This window comes from Staurois parvus, unplaced genomic scaffold (assembly GCF_062004578.1).
Source record: "Staurois parvus isolate SC_StPar_1 unplaced genomic scaffold, SC_StPar_1.0 ptg000294l, whole genome shotgun sequence".
Taxonomy (NCBI): Eukaryota; Metazoa; Chordata; class Amphibia; order Anura; family Ranidae; genus Staurois; species Staurois parvus.
In genome coordinates, this window is record NW_028318090.1 from 1,442,501 (window position 1) to 1,458,683 (window position 16,183).

The window sequence follows — 16,183 nt, forward strand, 5'->3', positions numbered from 1 at the left end:
ACGTGTCCTATAGGAAACTATGTTAAATGGACTGTAATGCTTTTCTGCAAATTGCACTAAAAAACGCAAAGGTGTGAACCAAGCCTAAAGTCCTGAATCACACTGTCCACCCTCTGTAGGGGGCGACTATTGGGTTGTCACCAGAACAGGAATAGAGGGGAAACTTTCCCTTGGGGACTCCCAGGACTTCCTTCACTTTGGAGAGATTTCCTCTCAGAGCGGAGAGGGATTAGAACTTCTGTCAGGTTTTATTGCTGCCGGTGCCCACGTTAGGGAGAATCCCCTTCTCTATTTGTCCTGTTTACTGTTATCACTGAGATGGAGAGTGACAGAAAGTCCCATTTTTTAGGTTGTCAGCAGAACAGGAATGTTCTAGTAGTGGATGAATCAGCCTCATCTCCTACTACCTAAGGCTAGGCATACATGTTACGTTTTTCAGCCAGCGGGCTGAACTAAAAAAAACTCATTGGTTGCTGTACTAAGCGATGTTAGTGCAGCAATCTCCCCCCACTGAACTATTGTGTGCTGTCAGAGGGACTGCCCCGTGCCAGGTCGGTCGTTAGACCTGCTTCTGTTAGACAGGCTGTTGTACACACTGACTGAATGTCGGCTGGTTTCTGTAGAACCAGCCTTAGAGTGCTATTAAACCCAGGACCCCGCATTCACTCTGTCTGGTCTCCCAGGACCCCGCATTCACTCTGTCTGGTCTCCCAGGACCCCGCATTCACTCTGTCTGGTCTCCCAGGACCCCGCATTCACTCTGTCTGGTCTCCCAGGACCCCGCATTCACTCTGTCTGGTCTCCCAGGACCCCGCATTCACTCTGTCTGGTCTCCCAGGACCCCGCATTCACTCTGTCTGGTCTCCCAGGACCCCGCATTCACTCTATCTGGTCTCCCAGGACACCGCATTCACTATATCTGGTCTCCCAGGACCCCGCATTCACTATATCTGGTCTCCCAGGACCCCACATTCACTATATCTGGTCTCCCAGGACCCTGCATTCACTATATCTGGTCTCCCACAGTACACAGAACATGGAAATGCAATTATTTTAGTAAATATAAACTGCTAAATACCTTTTCTCATCAGCAGTTAGAGCAGTCTTGTGACTTCTATCAGTGTCCAGCTGAGCACTGGTTAAAGCTTGTAGGAAGAGTTTTCATTTTGCTCTAGGACAGGGGTATCAAACTGATGTCCCTCCAACTGTTGTGAAACTACAAGTCCCATCATGCACCTGCCTTTGTGAGTCATGCTTGTAACTGTCAATCTTGCAATGCCTCATGGGACTTGTAGTTTGGCAACAGCTGGAGGGCCACCAGTTTAAACCCTGTGCTCTAGGAGAATGCAAAACCCATGACCTCTATCTGGACAGTGCTGATTGGCCCTGTGCTGATCACATGCACTCTCCCAAGAGAAACTGAGCATGTGCAGAGTGACTCCACATGATATGTCTTATAAGGAGATAAGAGAGGGGCACTGGAAGAAGGGGAGGATCAGAAAACACAGGATCAAACATTCTTTTTACACAATGCATTAACCCCTTTGGTTCCTCAGTGAGTATAACAAGTATGCTTTACTGCATATACAGACTGATTTTACTGTTGTGGGTTTAGTAACACTTTAAAGTAGAACTCTAGGCAAAACTTTGTGTTTCATTGTGGATGGAGCAAGGCAGGGTTATAACCCGTCAGATTTTTTTTTCACCATCTGTGTCCCATTGGGGAGATTTCCCTTCACTTCCTGTCCCAAAGCTAAAACAGGAAGTGAGAGGAAATCCCTGCAAATTAAGGGAATTCATTTGGACTCCCAGGCCACAAGAAATAGTGTTCCCATTGGCAGATTTCCCCTCTATTACTTTTCTGGGGACAGCCCAAAATGTGGGATTTTCTTTTTCTTTCACTTTCAATGATAATGGTAAAGAGGACAAATAGGAGAGGGGGAATCTCCCTAATGGGGGTACGGACAGCAATAAACACTGACAGGGGATCTAATCCCTCTCTACGTTATCCAACATTTTACAAGTTCACCTTTCAGAACATGTTACACCCATATTCAGGGCTGGTCCCCACTTTCTTACACTCCCCCGCTTTGACAGCTAGCGAGGGATTTTCTCCTCCAACCAGCTGTCAAAATTTTTAAAAACGTGGTCGAGTGGGGCTTCGCCCTCCTGGCCACATCAGTCATTCACAGTGAATGAGAAACGACAAGTCCCGACATCCTTAGCGGCCATAGGCTTGTAGTTCTCAATGATTCTTCCAGTCAGTATATCTGCATGTACATCCCGTACAGGAGACCTGCATGACACCAGCGACCTGCTTATGTCTGGTGCAATGCTTTCCAGGCTCCTGCAACAACAAAATAATAAATGCACATTTTTTTTACCAGCAAAAAATGTGCATTTATTAATTTCACTGTTCAACAAATTTTTATTTTTTGCCAGTTTTGGAAACAAAAGGATCCATTTCTTAATGAATTTCACATTCTGAGTTCAAATATAACAATGAAATTTGTCAATTGGCTTTAGTTTTTCTGTAAACGGAAAGTTTTCTACTATAGGCGTAATGACTACATAATGCACAATAATTATATAGATAGATGTCTTTCCACAAATATAAAGCAAGTGATATTGACTACATAACAAATCCTAAATGGCATAATATATTGCATAGGATTACCAAGAAAAATTATAGCCATAAGCTAAGTTGAATCATTTTAATACTTAGGATTCTCACTAGTTTTGTCTTCAGTTTGTGTCGGTTTTGCTTCTCTTGGCTTTTCTCTTGTATTCGAGGAAAGGGCTATCTCTTACAACTGCACGTGACTACACGCTTCAGGTTCTTCCTCACTTGACTCAACCACGAAGGATTCTGGTGCTTTAGGAATTGGTAGCCCCTCTCCATGAGGAACTGGACGTATTGCCGATGGAATATTTGGATAGTGCACAGATAACTTTTTCTTCTTATTTAGCCCTTTTACAATTGGAGGCATCATACAAAAGTAACAATTACTAACATGATCTGTTGGCTCTCTCCAAATCATTGGCACAGCGAAAGGCATAGATGCCTTTTTTCCATTCAACCATTGCTCCAGTGCCGTCCCACAAGAATTGCAGCATATATGTGGTGCCCAGCTCTTGTCCTGGTCTCCTATCTTGCAGCCAAAATACAAGTTGTAGGCTTTCTTAATCATTCCTGTTATCCTCCTTTTTTGTGAGATAAAAGTTATTTCACCGCAGATATAGCAGAAATTATCTGCTTTATTCACACAAGTTCGAGGCATTACTGAGTAGCCTATATAAGCATAAAACGAAATGTAAAGACGCTGTCGAACTACAATCAGCTACAGATACTGCAGCTTTTATGCAGTGAAGTGATGCAATTAAAGGCTAATATTGCATCATCTCAGTATACATGCAATTTTCTATTGGTCACCAGTATCAATTGCGCAACATGCAGCTGAAGTTGCATCATAATTTTGAATGGCTTACGTCATTAGATGGGTGAATATATCATGGAAACTAGAGCCAATCAACATTTTTTAGGGTCATTTTCGTTTTCAGCACCCCAAAATTATGTAAGATTAGCTAATTTTATGCCCAAAACTTTTTACCTGTTGAACAGTGTTTTTAGCAAGAGGTGAACTTATTCATTAATAAAAAAAAAAGTTTTGCCTTTAGTTTTACTTTAACCACTTGCCCTCCAGAGGATTTACCCCCCTTCCTGACCAGGCCATTGTTTGTGATACGGTGCTGCGTTAGTTTAACTGACAATTGAGCGGTCATGCAACGTTGCACCCAAATGAAATGTATGTCCTTTTTTCCCACAAATGGATCTTTCATTCGGTGGTATTTGATCACCTCTGATCAATAGTGGTGAAGCGCTATGCTCAATATCATATAAAGTGCAATAAATAATACATACAAATAATAAATACCACTGTAGTAAGTGTGCAACCCTATGAGCTATGTGCCACAAACTACAAATAAATGTATGTAAACTTGAATAAATTATATATAAGTGCAGTAAACATGATTAAATAATGCAAATAAAATAATGAATATACAGTGATTCTGTGTTATAAAATCACACTTGTGATATTGTGCAAATACTCATTCATATTTTTGATAAACCAATCTAGCAAATGACTAGACCAATAAAGTGAAATATACAGTGATGTGTCACTTAATCTATTCACACAAAAGTGACAGGTGCTAAAATGTAAAAATATAAAAAATACATATAATAATCAATCCACAATAAAGTGACAAGTGCTCCAAATATATATGAAAAAATATATACACAAAAACAGTCCACAAAAAAAAGTGCAAGCCAGCATGTGCAAATATTATTGTGCAAAACGTGCTTCACTTCTCCACTCAACACTCTAGCGCAGTGATGGTGAACCATTTTGAGCCCAAGTGCCCAAACTGCAACACAACCTTATCACTGACAGCACTGGGTGCGCACCCCTGGGGGCGCACAGGGGGTGTGTTCCATGAGGACGTCCATGGAAGCCTTCCCAGAACTAGACAACCGCACTGTAGCCTGCTTTCGGCTATAGCACGGTTGGGAAGCAGTTAATCTCACCTCTGCAGGTTCGGTATGGCTTCCAACCCCCCAGCTCATTCCCATCTATACTGAGCATGTAGCCCCTGGCCCCGGAGTAGTGTGGGAGCCGTTTACTTTCATCCACGCTAGACACATCACCACTGGCCCTAGAGCAGTGTGGGAGCTGCTTCCTGTCCATCCCCGGGTATGTCACCCGTGACACCAGAGCCATGTGGGAGCCACTTCCTCTCATCCACGCCCATCCCCGGATACATCACCCCTGACGCCAGAGACGTGTGGGAGCCGCTTCCTCTCGTCCACACCCACCGTGGCCCCAGAGACATGTGGGAAATGTAGTTCAAAGGGGAGTGTGAACAAGATCTGGATGGCCGGTCAGTGTGTGCGTTCATCTTCCTCTTCTTTCTGGTGCGCCCACTGAGATGGCTCTCCGTGCCAGCTCAGGCACGCGTGCCATAGGTTCGCCATCACTGCTCTAGTGTATGTATCCTTAAATGGCTAGAGTGCCTCCTCACCTCAACCCCTAGGGGCCACTGCTCATTTTGATAGTAGGAAATTCCACTCCTGGAGGGGTCTCTACCCCCTGGCTCCACTGGATCCACATAGACTCCACTGACAGTACTGGTACTCCTCTAAAGTTGTGATCAGCGTACTAGGCAGGGGCAGACTGGCCATTTGGAAACTCAGGCACTGCCCGAGGGTCCAGGGTCAGTAAGGGGCCCCATGAGATGCCCCTGGTACCTTTTTCATAGGCTTTTTTGAGTTTGGGCAAGGACACAGGGGCCCCATGATCCCCTATTGCCCGGGGGCCCCATGAGTTGTCAGTCCGCCCCTGGTACTAGGACTCACATATGTGTGGTAAATACCAAGGCCATAGAAGGATATACAAAGAAGACCTCCATAGTGTAATACAGTTTAATCTCAGTGTCAAAAAAACGCCAAAAATGCACACTCACATGTAATCTGGTACAGCCCAGCGGTTTCCCATGTGTTATGGGTGTACTTGAGAGACGTTGGGTGTATAAAGATGGCGTCTAGCCGGAACAGGAAGTGCGTCGCCGCTCTCTGACCGGAAATACGTCACCGCGCTCTACGCGTTACCCCACGATAGCCACGTGGCTTCCTCAGGATCACCTCTGTGTTTTTTATTTTTAGCGCTATAAACAAAACAAGACTGACAATTTTGAGAATAAAAACAATATTTTTGACTTTCTGCTATAAAACATATTATTAAAATGTTGTCATAAATTTAGGCCAAAATGTATTCTGCAACATGTCTTTGCTAAAAAAATCCCAATGCCTGTAAATTAATTGGTTTAGGTGAAAGTTACAGCGTCTACAAATGGCGATATATATATACTGGGAGTTTTTTGTTTTACTAGTAATGACATCAATTAGCGACTTATAGTAGGACTGCAGCAGCCATTCTGACACTGGGGCGGAACTGACAAACTATCACTGACATCCCCAGTGACACCAATACATTGATCAGTGCTAATAAAAAGCACTGACACTGCACTAATGGCACTGGGCAGGAAGGGGGTAACATCTGGGACGATCAAAGGGTTAACTGTGTGCTGTGTGTGTGTTGTACTGTGTCAGAACATTGCTATGCAGAGCCATACAAAGCAGTGTGCAGAAGATGACAGGGGAGACATCTGTATTGTTTACATACAGACCTCTCCCTCATCAGTGATATTCGGCGATCAACAGGTGCCGGTGGGGAATCACCAGCCAGGACCCAATGATCAACAGCTGAAGCCAGCAATGGCCCTGTATTTCTGCTATATGGCAAGCGGTTATGACTGCCTTCTCCACAGGGTGACAACACTACTGTGCGATTTCACTGCAGAATGAACAGTGTTGTCACCCTGCTAAACTGGTGCAATAATGGATTTATGGACAGGAAAAACAGGTACTAAAACTATGTTACAATGTGTGATGTATGCTCTGTGTGTGATGTATTTGATGTGTGTGATGTGTGCATGTGTGTGCTGTGTGCGCCGTATATGATGTGTGCTCTTTGTGTGCCGTTTGTGATGTGTGCTCTGTATGATCTGTGAGTGATGTGTGCTGTATGTTATGTGTATTATGTGTGCTCTGTGTGTGCCGTCTGTGATGTGTGCTCTGTATGTGGTGTATGATCTGTGTGTGATGTGTGCTCTGTGTGTGCTGTATGGTATGTGTGCTCTGTGTGTGCTGTATGTGATGTGTGCTGTATGCTCTGTGTGTGATGTATATGATGTGTGCTCTGTGTGTGATGTGTTCTCTGTATGTGATGTATGCTCTGTGTGGTCTGTTTGTGATGTGTGGGTGATGTGTGCTATGGGTGTTCTGTGTGTGATGTGTGCTGTATGTGATGTGTGCTCTGTGGGTTATGTGTGCTCTGTGGGTGATGTATGCTATGGGTGTTCTGTGTGTGATGTATGCTGTATGTGATGTGTGCTCTGTGTTGTGTGCTCTGTGTGTGATGTATGCTCTGTATGCTATGTGTGTTCTGTATGTGATGTGTGCTCTGTATGCTATGTGTGTTTTGTGTGTGATGTGTGCTCTGTGTGTGATGTATGCTCTGTATGTTCTGTATGTGATGTGTGCTCTGCATGCGATGTGTGCTCTGTATGTGATATGTGATGTGTGCTCTGTATGTGATCTGTGATGTATGCTCTGTATGCGATGTGTGTTCTGTGTGTGATGTGTGCTCTGTATGTGATCTGTGATGTGTGCTCTGTATGTGATGTGTGCTCTGTATGTGACATGTGATGTATGCTCTGTATGTTCTGTATGTGATGTGTGCTCTGTATGTGATGTGTGCTCTATATGTTCTGTATGTGATGTGTGCTCTGTATGTTCTGTATGTAATGTGTGCTCTGTATGTGATGTGTGCTCTGTATGTTCTGTATGTGATGTGTGCTCTGTATGTTCTGTATGTGATGTGTGCTCTGTATGTTCTGTGTGTGATGTGTGCTCTGTATGTGATGTATGTTCTGTATGTGATGTGTGCTCTGTATGTGATGTGTGCTCTGTATGTGATGTGTGCTCTGTGTGCGATGTGTGCTCTGTATGTGATCTGTGATATGTGCTCTGTATGTGATGTGTGCTCTGTATGTGATGTGTGCTCTGTATGTGATGTGTGCTCTGTATGTTCTGTGTGCTCTGTATGTGATGTGTGCTCTGTATGTTCTGTATGTGATGTGTGCTCTGTATGTTCTGTATGTGATGTGTGCTCTGTATGTGATCTGTGATGTGTGCTCTGTATGTGATGTATGCTCTGTATGTGATGTGTGCTCTGTATGTTCTGTATGTGATATATGCTCTGTATGTGATGTATGTTCTGTATGTGATATATGCTCTTTATGTGATGTGTGCTCTGTATGTTCTGTATGTGATGTGTGCTCTGTATGTTCTTTATGTGATGTGTGCTCTGTATGTGATCTGTGATGTGTGCTCTGTGTGTGATGTGTGCTCTGTATGTGATCTGTGATGTGTGCTCTGTATGTGATGTATGCTCTGTATGTTCTGTATGTGATGTGTGCTCTGTATGTGATCTGTGATGTGTGCTCTGTGCGCTCTGTATGTGATCTGTGATGTGTGCTCTGTGTGCTCTGTATGTGATCTGTGATGTGTGCTCTGTATTTGATGTATGCTCTGTATGTGATGTGTGCTCTGTATGTGATGTGTGCTCTGTATGTTCTGTATGTGATGTATGTTCTGTATGTGATATGTGCTCTGTATGTGATGTGTGCTCTGTATGTTCTGTATGTGATGTGTGCTCTGTATGTTCTTTATGTGATGTGTGCTCTGTATGTGATCTGTGATGTGTGCTCTGTGTGTGATGTGTGCTCTGTATGTGATCTGTGATGTGTGCTCTGTATGTGATGTATGCTCTGTATGTTCTGTATGTGATGTGTGCTCTGTATGTGATCTGTGATGTGTGCTCTGTGTGCTCTGTATGTGATCTGTGATGTGTGCTCTGTGTGCTCTGTATGTGATCTGTGATGTGTGCTCTGTATTTGATGTATGCTCTGTATGTGATGTGTGCTCTGTATGTGATGTGTGCTCTGTATGTTCTGTATGTGATGTATGTTCTGTATGTGATATGTGCTCTGTATGTGATGTGTGCTCTGTATGTGATGTGTGCTCTGTATGTTCTGTATGTGATGTGTGCTCTGTATGTTCTGTATGTGATGTGTGCTCTGTATGTGATGTGTGCTCTGTATGTTCTGTATGTGATGTGTGCTCTGTATGTTCTGTATGTGATGTGTGCTCTGAGTGTGATTTGTGCTCTGTATGTTCTGTATGTGATGTGTGTTCTGTATGTGATGTGTGTTCGGTGTATGTTTTGTGTTCATTCCTCTCCTCCAGCTCTGTGTTCTATTACAGATCTCGTGCTCTCAGCTGATAGTGTGGGTGTGGAGCGCCGCTGACCAATCCCAGAGCAGATCCCAACTTGCTCCTCCTTGGTCCACCAATCAGCAGCCAGCTGTAGGCTGAGTCCTCTTCCTGGTTGTCCGTGTTCCCGGTGGGGTGCTGGCTGTGTGTGATCTCTGTCCTCATGTCCTGTCAGGTAAGGGGTGCGGGGCTGTGTAATGTACTGATCTCTGTTCTGGGGGGTCCCATGTGGTGGGTGGTGTGTCTGCAGACATCAGTGTCAGTGATGGGGGGAGGGCACAGGGCTCACCTCTCATCTCCCCCCCCCCCCCGTGAGATCCGGCCTGCCCTCCTGTAAGGCTCCCCTGAAGGACATGGTGGGGGAGTTACTAAGGCTAGGATCACACCTCTGCAGGCTGCACTTCATGCCAGTTTTCTGGGGTGGTTTTCTTTTTTCACGTGTTTTCGGGATGTATTAATGTTGCTAGGGGGAGGTGTCTGTTGCCATGCAAGAAATGCACCAAAAAGACTTTATATGCGTTTCCATTGAAGGCTATCGCACCAAAAATGTCATTTTCTGGGGGAAAAGAGTCCCGGACCCTTTCCAAAAAAATGCATTGCTGACCAAACCGCACAGATGTGACCGTGACCCCGAGGAGATCATGCTACATGGACTGCAAAGCGAATAGGTGCGAACCTAACCAGAATCTGGTGCAGCTCTGCAGAGTAACCAATCCGCTTCCAGCTTTTATTGTCGAAGTTTAATTGAACGAGCTGATGGTAGAAGCTGATTGGTTACTCTGTACACCAGATGAGTAAACCTCCTCTTCTGTTTATTAAAGCTCCATTCACACTTGTGCGACTTCAAAAATTGTGCAATTTTCATTGCGACTTGATGCAACTTTGGATGGGTGCGACTTTGGCCAGGGTTGTATTTAGGTTTTGTGCTGCCCTAAGCAACAGAAAAATCATCTGCCCCCACAGACACCGACTAACACCCCCTCCTGCGGAGAGAGCCGAACATTGACCAACAACACCCCTGCCCCCCCATATATAGATAGAAAGGAAGACACTTATCTTCAGAGCTGTGGACATCCCAGGGAACGAGAGTCAGACTCTACTTACACCATCAAGCAGCCCGCAGCCTCTCTCTTGTCCCACCTGGTTCCCATCTTGCGTGTCCTTTCTTCCATCTCTTCTTCTGAGGGGAGGTGCTGCCCCCCCCTGAGAAATGCCACCCTAGGCAAGTGCCTTGTTTGCCTTGTGGTAAATACACCCCTGCCTTTGACCAAGGGTGAATAATTGTGGTGTACAAATACGCATGTATAACATTCAGGTGGGAGGATTTAAATTGAAGTCTATGGCCCTCAAGTCACATGAAAGTCAGGAACTACTTTCAAGTTGCTGCGACTTGAAGTTACACCGATATGAATGGTGCTCATTGGGTAACATGGGGTGCAACTTGCCATGTGACTTTGGATCCCAAATTCGCTTAACAAGTCGCTCAAGTGACAATGGGCTCTAAGGGTCGATTCACACCGGTGCATTTTAGTGCAGCTGTAAAATGCAGATCAACATAAGGACATCCAAAAAAACAATTTCCAATGTGTCCTATTCACACCATAATGCTTAGCCCCTCCCCCCAACCCTAAGCATTTTATATTTTCTGAAAGCAGACATGCTGGAGAATATTATAGTGGTAGCTGCAATTTTTTGATGTCACATGATTTTAGCGCTGGTGTTTATCAAGCACAAATTTGCAGTAATGATAAACTAAAGTTAGGTTTATGGCACAAAAACACAATATATTACCCAGTTTCTGTGTCACCTTGGAACACAACCCAAGTGAATAGGGGCCATGCCCCAACCAGGTGCACTGCATGCAGTTATGGTGCAGACTTTTCAGGGTTTAAATAGGCAGTAAATAGGTGAAATGTCTTTTCCCCAACCGCTTGTCTACTGCCTTCTGAAAAACCACCTTGAATCTCTTTTCAGAGGGTCAGTTAGGGCTGCCGCGCATGTACATGGGGGCTTAAAGATTAACTCCACTTTTGTTGAGAAAACATATTCCCCTCTGGGTGATCAGTGTATTTTGTGAGCATTTTAACAAACATTGTTGCAGATGTCTACCTTGTTTTTTATTCTGAAGAAATAGTTGTTTGTGTCCATGTGCAGAGTGTGTCTGTATGGGAGTGGATCTATAATGATCAGTCAGCTGCTGTACCTGCTGGGCTCAGATGAGGAAAATTGCAGAGTCTGCATCTCATTACTTGTGTTTTCCTTTGGGAGTATTGCCCCACAGTGGATATTTTTGTTGCAGGGGATGCCCAAAATTGTTCTTGTATCTTAGTGCAGACTTCTGGGAAAATCAGTGAGCCAATCACACAAGCAGGAAATGACATATCTGGGGGGGCCTTCTGTTCATCATCTGTGTACAGAATACCTCCAGGTTGTCATACTGCATTTGATTTTACAGAAAATTACAGAGCAGCAGATTGAGAGGAAAGGTCATTTTTAATAACATTCAATTATAATAAGACTTGAGACGCAATTGTATACACTGTAATATTTGTTTTGCTCATTTTTTTTTCTCCCACGAAAGTGGAGTTACCCTTTTGAAGTGTGTTTTTTTTTTTTTTTTTTTGCCATGTTTTTGTTTTAAAGTTGTATCGTTGAGTTTAAGTTGTAAATAAAGGCCCTTTGGATCTGCAGGTGGTGGTCTTGTACTTCGCAAAAAGTTCTGAACTTGCTGGCGTCCGTTCTGAAAACATAACCGTCCCCCAAGAAACAACATCCAACCAACTGTGGGAGCAAATCACTTCATTGCACCCAAGGTAAGAGCGCACAGGCATATGACACTGGGAAAAAAATGAATGTATGACACTGGGGAAAAAAATGAATATATGACACTGGGGAAAAAAATGAATGTATGACACTGGGGAAAAAAATGAATATATGACACTGGGAAAAAAATGAATATATGACACTGGGGAAAAAAATGAATATATGACACTGGGGAAAAAAATGAATATATGACACTGGGGAAAAAAATGAATATATGACACTGGGAAAAAAATGAATATATGATACTGGGGAAAAAAATGAATATATGACACTGGGAAAAAAATGAATATATGACACTGGGGAAAAAAATGAATATATGATACTGGGGAAAAAAATGAATATATGACACTGGGGAAAAAAATGAATATATGACACTGGGGAAAAAAATGAATATATGACACTGGGGAAAAAAATGAATATATGACACTGGGAGCTGAGATATGGCACAGAACACCTCATACTGCTTTCAAGTCCAACTTGACTGTAGCAGCGGGTAGGGGTTGGGTCACATTTTAGGTGAATAGCTCTGATCAGTGGCTTGTTCGCCACTTATAAGTGCTATCAGTATGTTCAACGGAGTCTGCTGTACATTTCTGCCGTGAGGCCATGGTCACCGAAGTAACCATTAATACCTTCCCGCCCGGCCTATAACAGATTGACGACTGGGCGGGACACTCGCTGTTGTGACTGGGCGTCATATGACGTCCTGTCAAAATGAGCCGCTCACACGGCCGCGTAACAGCGCGATCTATCGTCAGCTGTGTCCACGGGACACAGCCGATGGCATATCACTACACCGGCCCCTTGCCAGTGTCATGTGACCGCTGTGACCAATCAATACAGATCACATGTCGATTGTATACAATGGATGGCTTCCCATCATGCCATCCATTGTATACAATTGTGTTGTTAGCTGTAACTGGTAACTCAGGAATATGAATTGCTGGGTTTACATAAAAGAAAACTGAATTAGCTGAACACTCAGTAAATGCTTGCTGTGCACACTGCTCTTCAGAAGAGTTTTACCAGCTGAAGCCTCTGTGGTCTAACCCAAAATGGCGTTATTGCAAATGTGATTACAAGATTTATTGCTAAAAAAAGTCCAATAATGATCTAAAATTGTGTATTAAATATGGCTAGTTCCTTTAATCTTACAATTGCCTTTCTTTCTAGGCTTCGTATCATTCAAGATAATGTGGTCCTTGCTATCTGTCAGGAATATGTTGTCATTGGTGATGAGGTCATAAGATTGCACCCTGGGGACGAAGTTGCTGTCATTCCTCCTGTGAGTGGTGGGTAGAACTCAGAGGTATGTAATGTGTCACTAAAGCTGAATGCAAGCTAAATAAATAATGTCCAGATTCAAGAGCCAAGTGTGTTCCTACTGAAATCTTGGTGTCCTTCGTATGTTTCATTCAGCCAGCATAATATAACTCCTTCTCTTTTCCTTTGTGCGGGAGTTTCCGGTAATAAAGACTGTCCACCGCTCCTCTCTCCTGGTGCAGGGGGACTGGTCTTGTCTCAGGCCCCTCCTGTGGTTTTCCGCAGGCAGTCTGTAGAGCAGGGGTGCCCAACCTGTGGCCCACAGACCATATGTAGCCCTCGGAGCCCTCTGATGTGGCCCTTACCTCAAACCAGGGAAGCGTTATATCCTATGGGTTTAGTGCGCTTTCTGAAAACACACCAAAACTCCTTAATGGAGGAGTCTAAGTCAAAGCGCAGCTAACCTGCAGGAAAGCCATACTGTGCTGCAGCCGTGGTGCAGGTAATCCACAGACCATCATTGTGAAAGCAGTCTTATAGGGGACTTAGGACAGAAAGGTCTTGTTTACATTTGCGATTTTGGGGGGTGGTAAAAACCCATAGTTGAGACGAGTTTTTACCACATCCTCCCAACCATTGGTGTAGTGTTAGGGGTTGCAATGGTGACCCCGCTCTGGGGGCCTGTGTGGCCTCCCTGTAACATTCTGTTTTACACTTGGACAGGAGGAGTGGCAGAGGTGGCATATACCAGAACCGACCTTCTCCATTTTCCTTCTACAACTGCTACAAGCTGGTTTCTCCTGCTCTCCCTCGCGCTGGCATTCAGCAGGTGCAGGAGGCAAATGTTCAATACGTTATTCAAAATAAAAAACTCAAAATTCGGATCCATTTAATATCATTGTGGCCCGCTACCTGTTACCTAGTGGGATTTTGCACTGCAATATTATGTCGCAACCAAGTGCTGATCTCAAAGGTTCACATACGCTTTAACCACCTGGCATTAATAGGCCATATAAAACATCCTGGAATTCAAGTGGATGAAATAAGCTCATGGCTAAAGCTAATAAAGTATGATGTGTGCTTGATTAGCTGCAGTAAAGGGCTGAGGAGACTTTAGGGGTCTCCCTAATGTTTCCATAAAGAGTACCTGTCACCTACTCAATGCTATCACAAACGGAGCTTGCTAGCTCACTTGTGTAAGCAGTACATTAAGGGCTAGTTCACACTAGATGCAGTTCAGTGCACTTTTTTTTGCATCATAAATGCATGCACAGTGTTTTCCATGCATTCCAATGGCCCTGGTTCACACTAATGCAGTTGGTTCCAGTCAGTTTCCAGTGCAGAAAAAAAAGTAGAGCATGCTGCATTTTGTTCTGCACAGAACCACACTGGAACATAGCAAAATGCATTAAAACTGCACCAGAACTGCATGTAGTGTGAACTGTAAGCAAATACGTATCCAGAATGAATCCGGAGTGCATTTTTGTAGTATGAACTGGCCCTAAATGAAAAAAAAAAAGTTACAAACATTTAAAATGTAATAAACACATACAGTATACTTTTTAAAATATGCTTAACCCCTTGGTGCCACTGCCTCCCGGCCCTTTAAGGGTTCTAGAAGCCTGGAGGCGGGGCAAAGTTTTAGGGTCATGTGACCGTCGTGATTCACTGTCACAGCGATCCCATGACTGGGAAAGGTCCCGATCGAAAGAGGAGATTGGGACCTGTCTATGAGTACTGAACGTGTGTGCTGGGAGCACGCAGGGCGTGCGCTCTCAGCACATATGTGTTTTTTAATAGAACACAGATGTACGGCCGCTCGGTGTCTAGGCCCTGACGCCTGGAGGCCGCACATTTGCGTTCGGCCTTTGCCAAGAGGTTAAAGCATGCATCTCCACCCCGTCCTGTGCATGCATGCGATGCAAACTTACAAGTGCGGTCTGCACACGTATGTAAATAAGGATTGTGCCACACGTGAAGTATCACCAAGTTCATTAACCTCTTCGCGTCGGTGCCTTCCGGCCCTGCAAGGCTTTCAGACGTTGGGAGGCGGGGTTTTAGGGTCATGTGACTGCCATGATTCGCTGTCACGGCGCTCACATGATCGGAAAAGGTCCCGATCGCAAGGGGCGATCAGGACCTTTTCGCGAGACACCGACATATGTGCTGGGAGTGCGTAGGACGCGCGCTTTCAGCACATATGTGTTTTCAAATGGTACGCAAATATGTGACTGCTCGGCATCAAGGCCCAGCTGTCGATGGGTTAACCGTGAATTATCGCTCACATTAACTGTAACTTGATAACCTGTAAAAGCTTTTACAGGCAAGCACAATTCGGAGTCTTGACATGTTTGGTATCTATCTACTTGAGGCAACCCCATCTTTTTTATTTCATCAAAAAAATTAGCATTCTAATGCGTTTCTGTGTATCAAAATTAATGTCAGTGTATTTTGTCCTAAATGTATGCATTTGATAAACAGTTGTGTAAATACCATGTGAGATAAATTGCACTTAACACCATTTTATTCTACAGGGCCTCAGTTTGCAGAAAATGTATAATTTGGGGTTCGATGTAAATTTTCCAGCAAAAAAGGCTGATTGCGTGTGAAAAATGAAAACAATTACCCTGGATGGGAAGTGATTAAAATAGAACTATAGGCAATGTTGTTTTTTTTTCATTTTGGATAGAGATAAGGGAGGGTGATAACCCCTGCCAGGTTTTTTTTTTTTTTTTTTTTTTAGTTTTTGCCATCTGTGTCCCATTGGGGTGATTTACCCTCACTTCCTGTCCCATAGCCAAAACAGGAAGTGAAAGGAAACCACTGCAAATAAGGGAAATTCCTTGGGCCCCTCCAGGTCACCAGAACTAGTATCCCCATTGGAAGATTTCACCTCTGTTACTGTTCAGGAGACAACCCTAATTTGGGGATTTTCTTTAAGTTTTACTTTCAATGATGATGGTAAACTTGACCCATAGAGAGGGTGAATCTCACTAACGAGGGCACAGATAGCAATAAAAACCTGACAGATGTTTGAATTCCTGTCCATTCTATCTAAATCTAAACAATGTTTGTCTTTAGTTATACTATTAAGAAAATGTTTGAATGGCCTAACACGTTTCCCCATTATTTTGCAGCTGC

General features: G+C 43.9%; 1 protein-coding gene across 1 annotated transcript; it reads left to right on the top strand.

The window, feature by feature from the left end:
* The first annotated feature begins 9,032 nt into the window (after positions 1–9,032).
* On the top strand, positions 9,033–13,088 carry MOCS2 (molybdenum cofactor synthesis 2). The gene is made up of 3 exons (XM_089682689.1): positions 9,033–9,131; positions 11,648–11,769; positions 12,953–13,088. Exons 1-3 carry the CDS (start codon positions 9,120–9,122, stop codon positions 13,077–13,079), a joined length of 261 nt encoding a protein of 86 aa, XP_089538815.1. The 5' UTR covers positions 9,033–9,119; the 3' UTR covers positions 13,080–13,088.
* Positions 13,089–16,183: the final 3,095 nt, after the last annotated feature.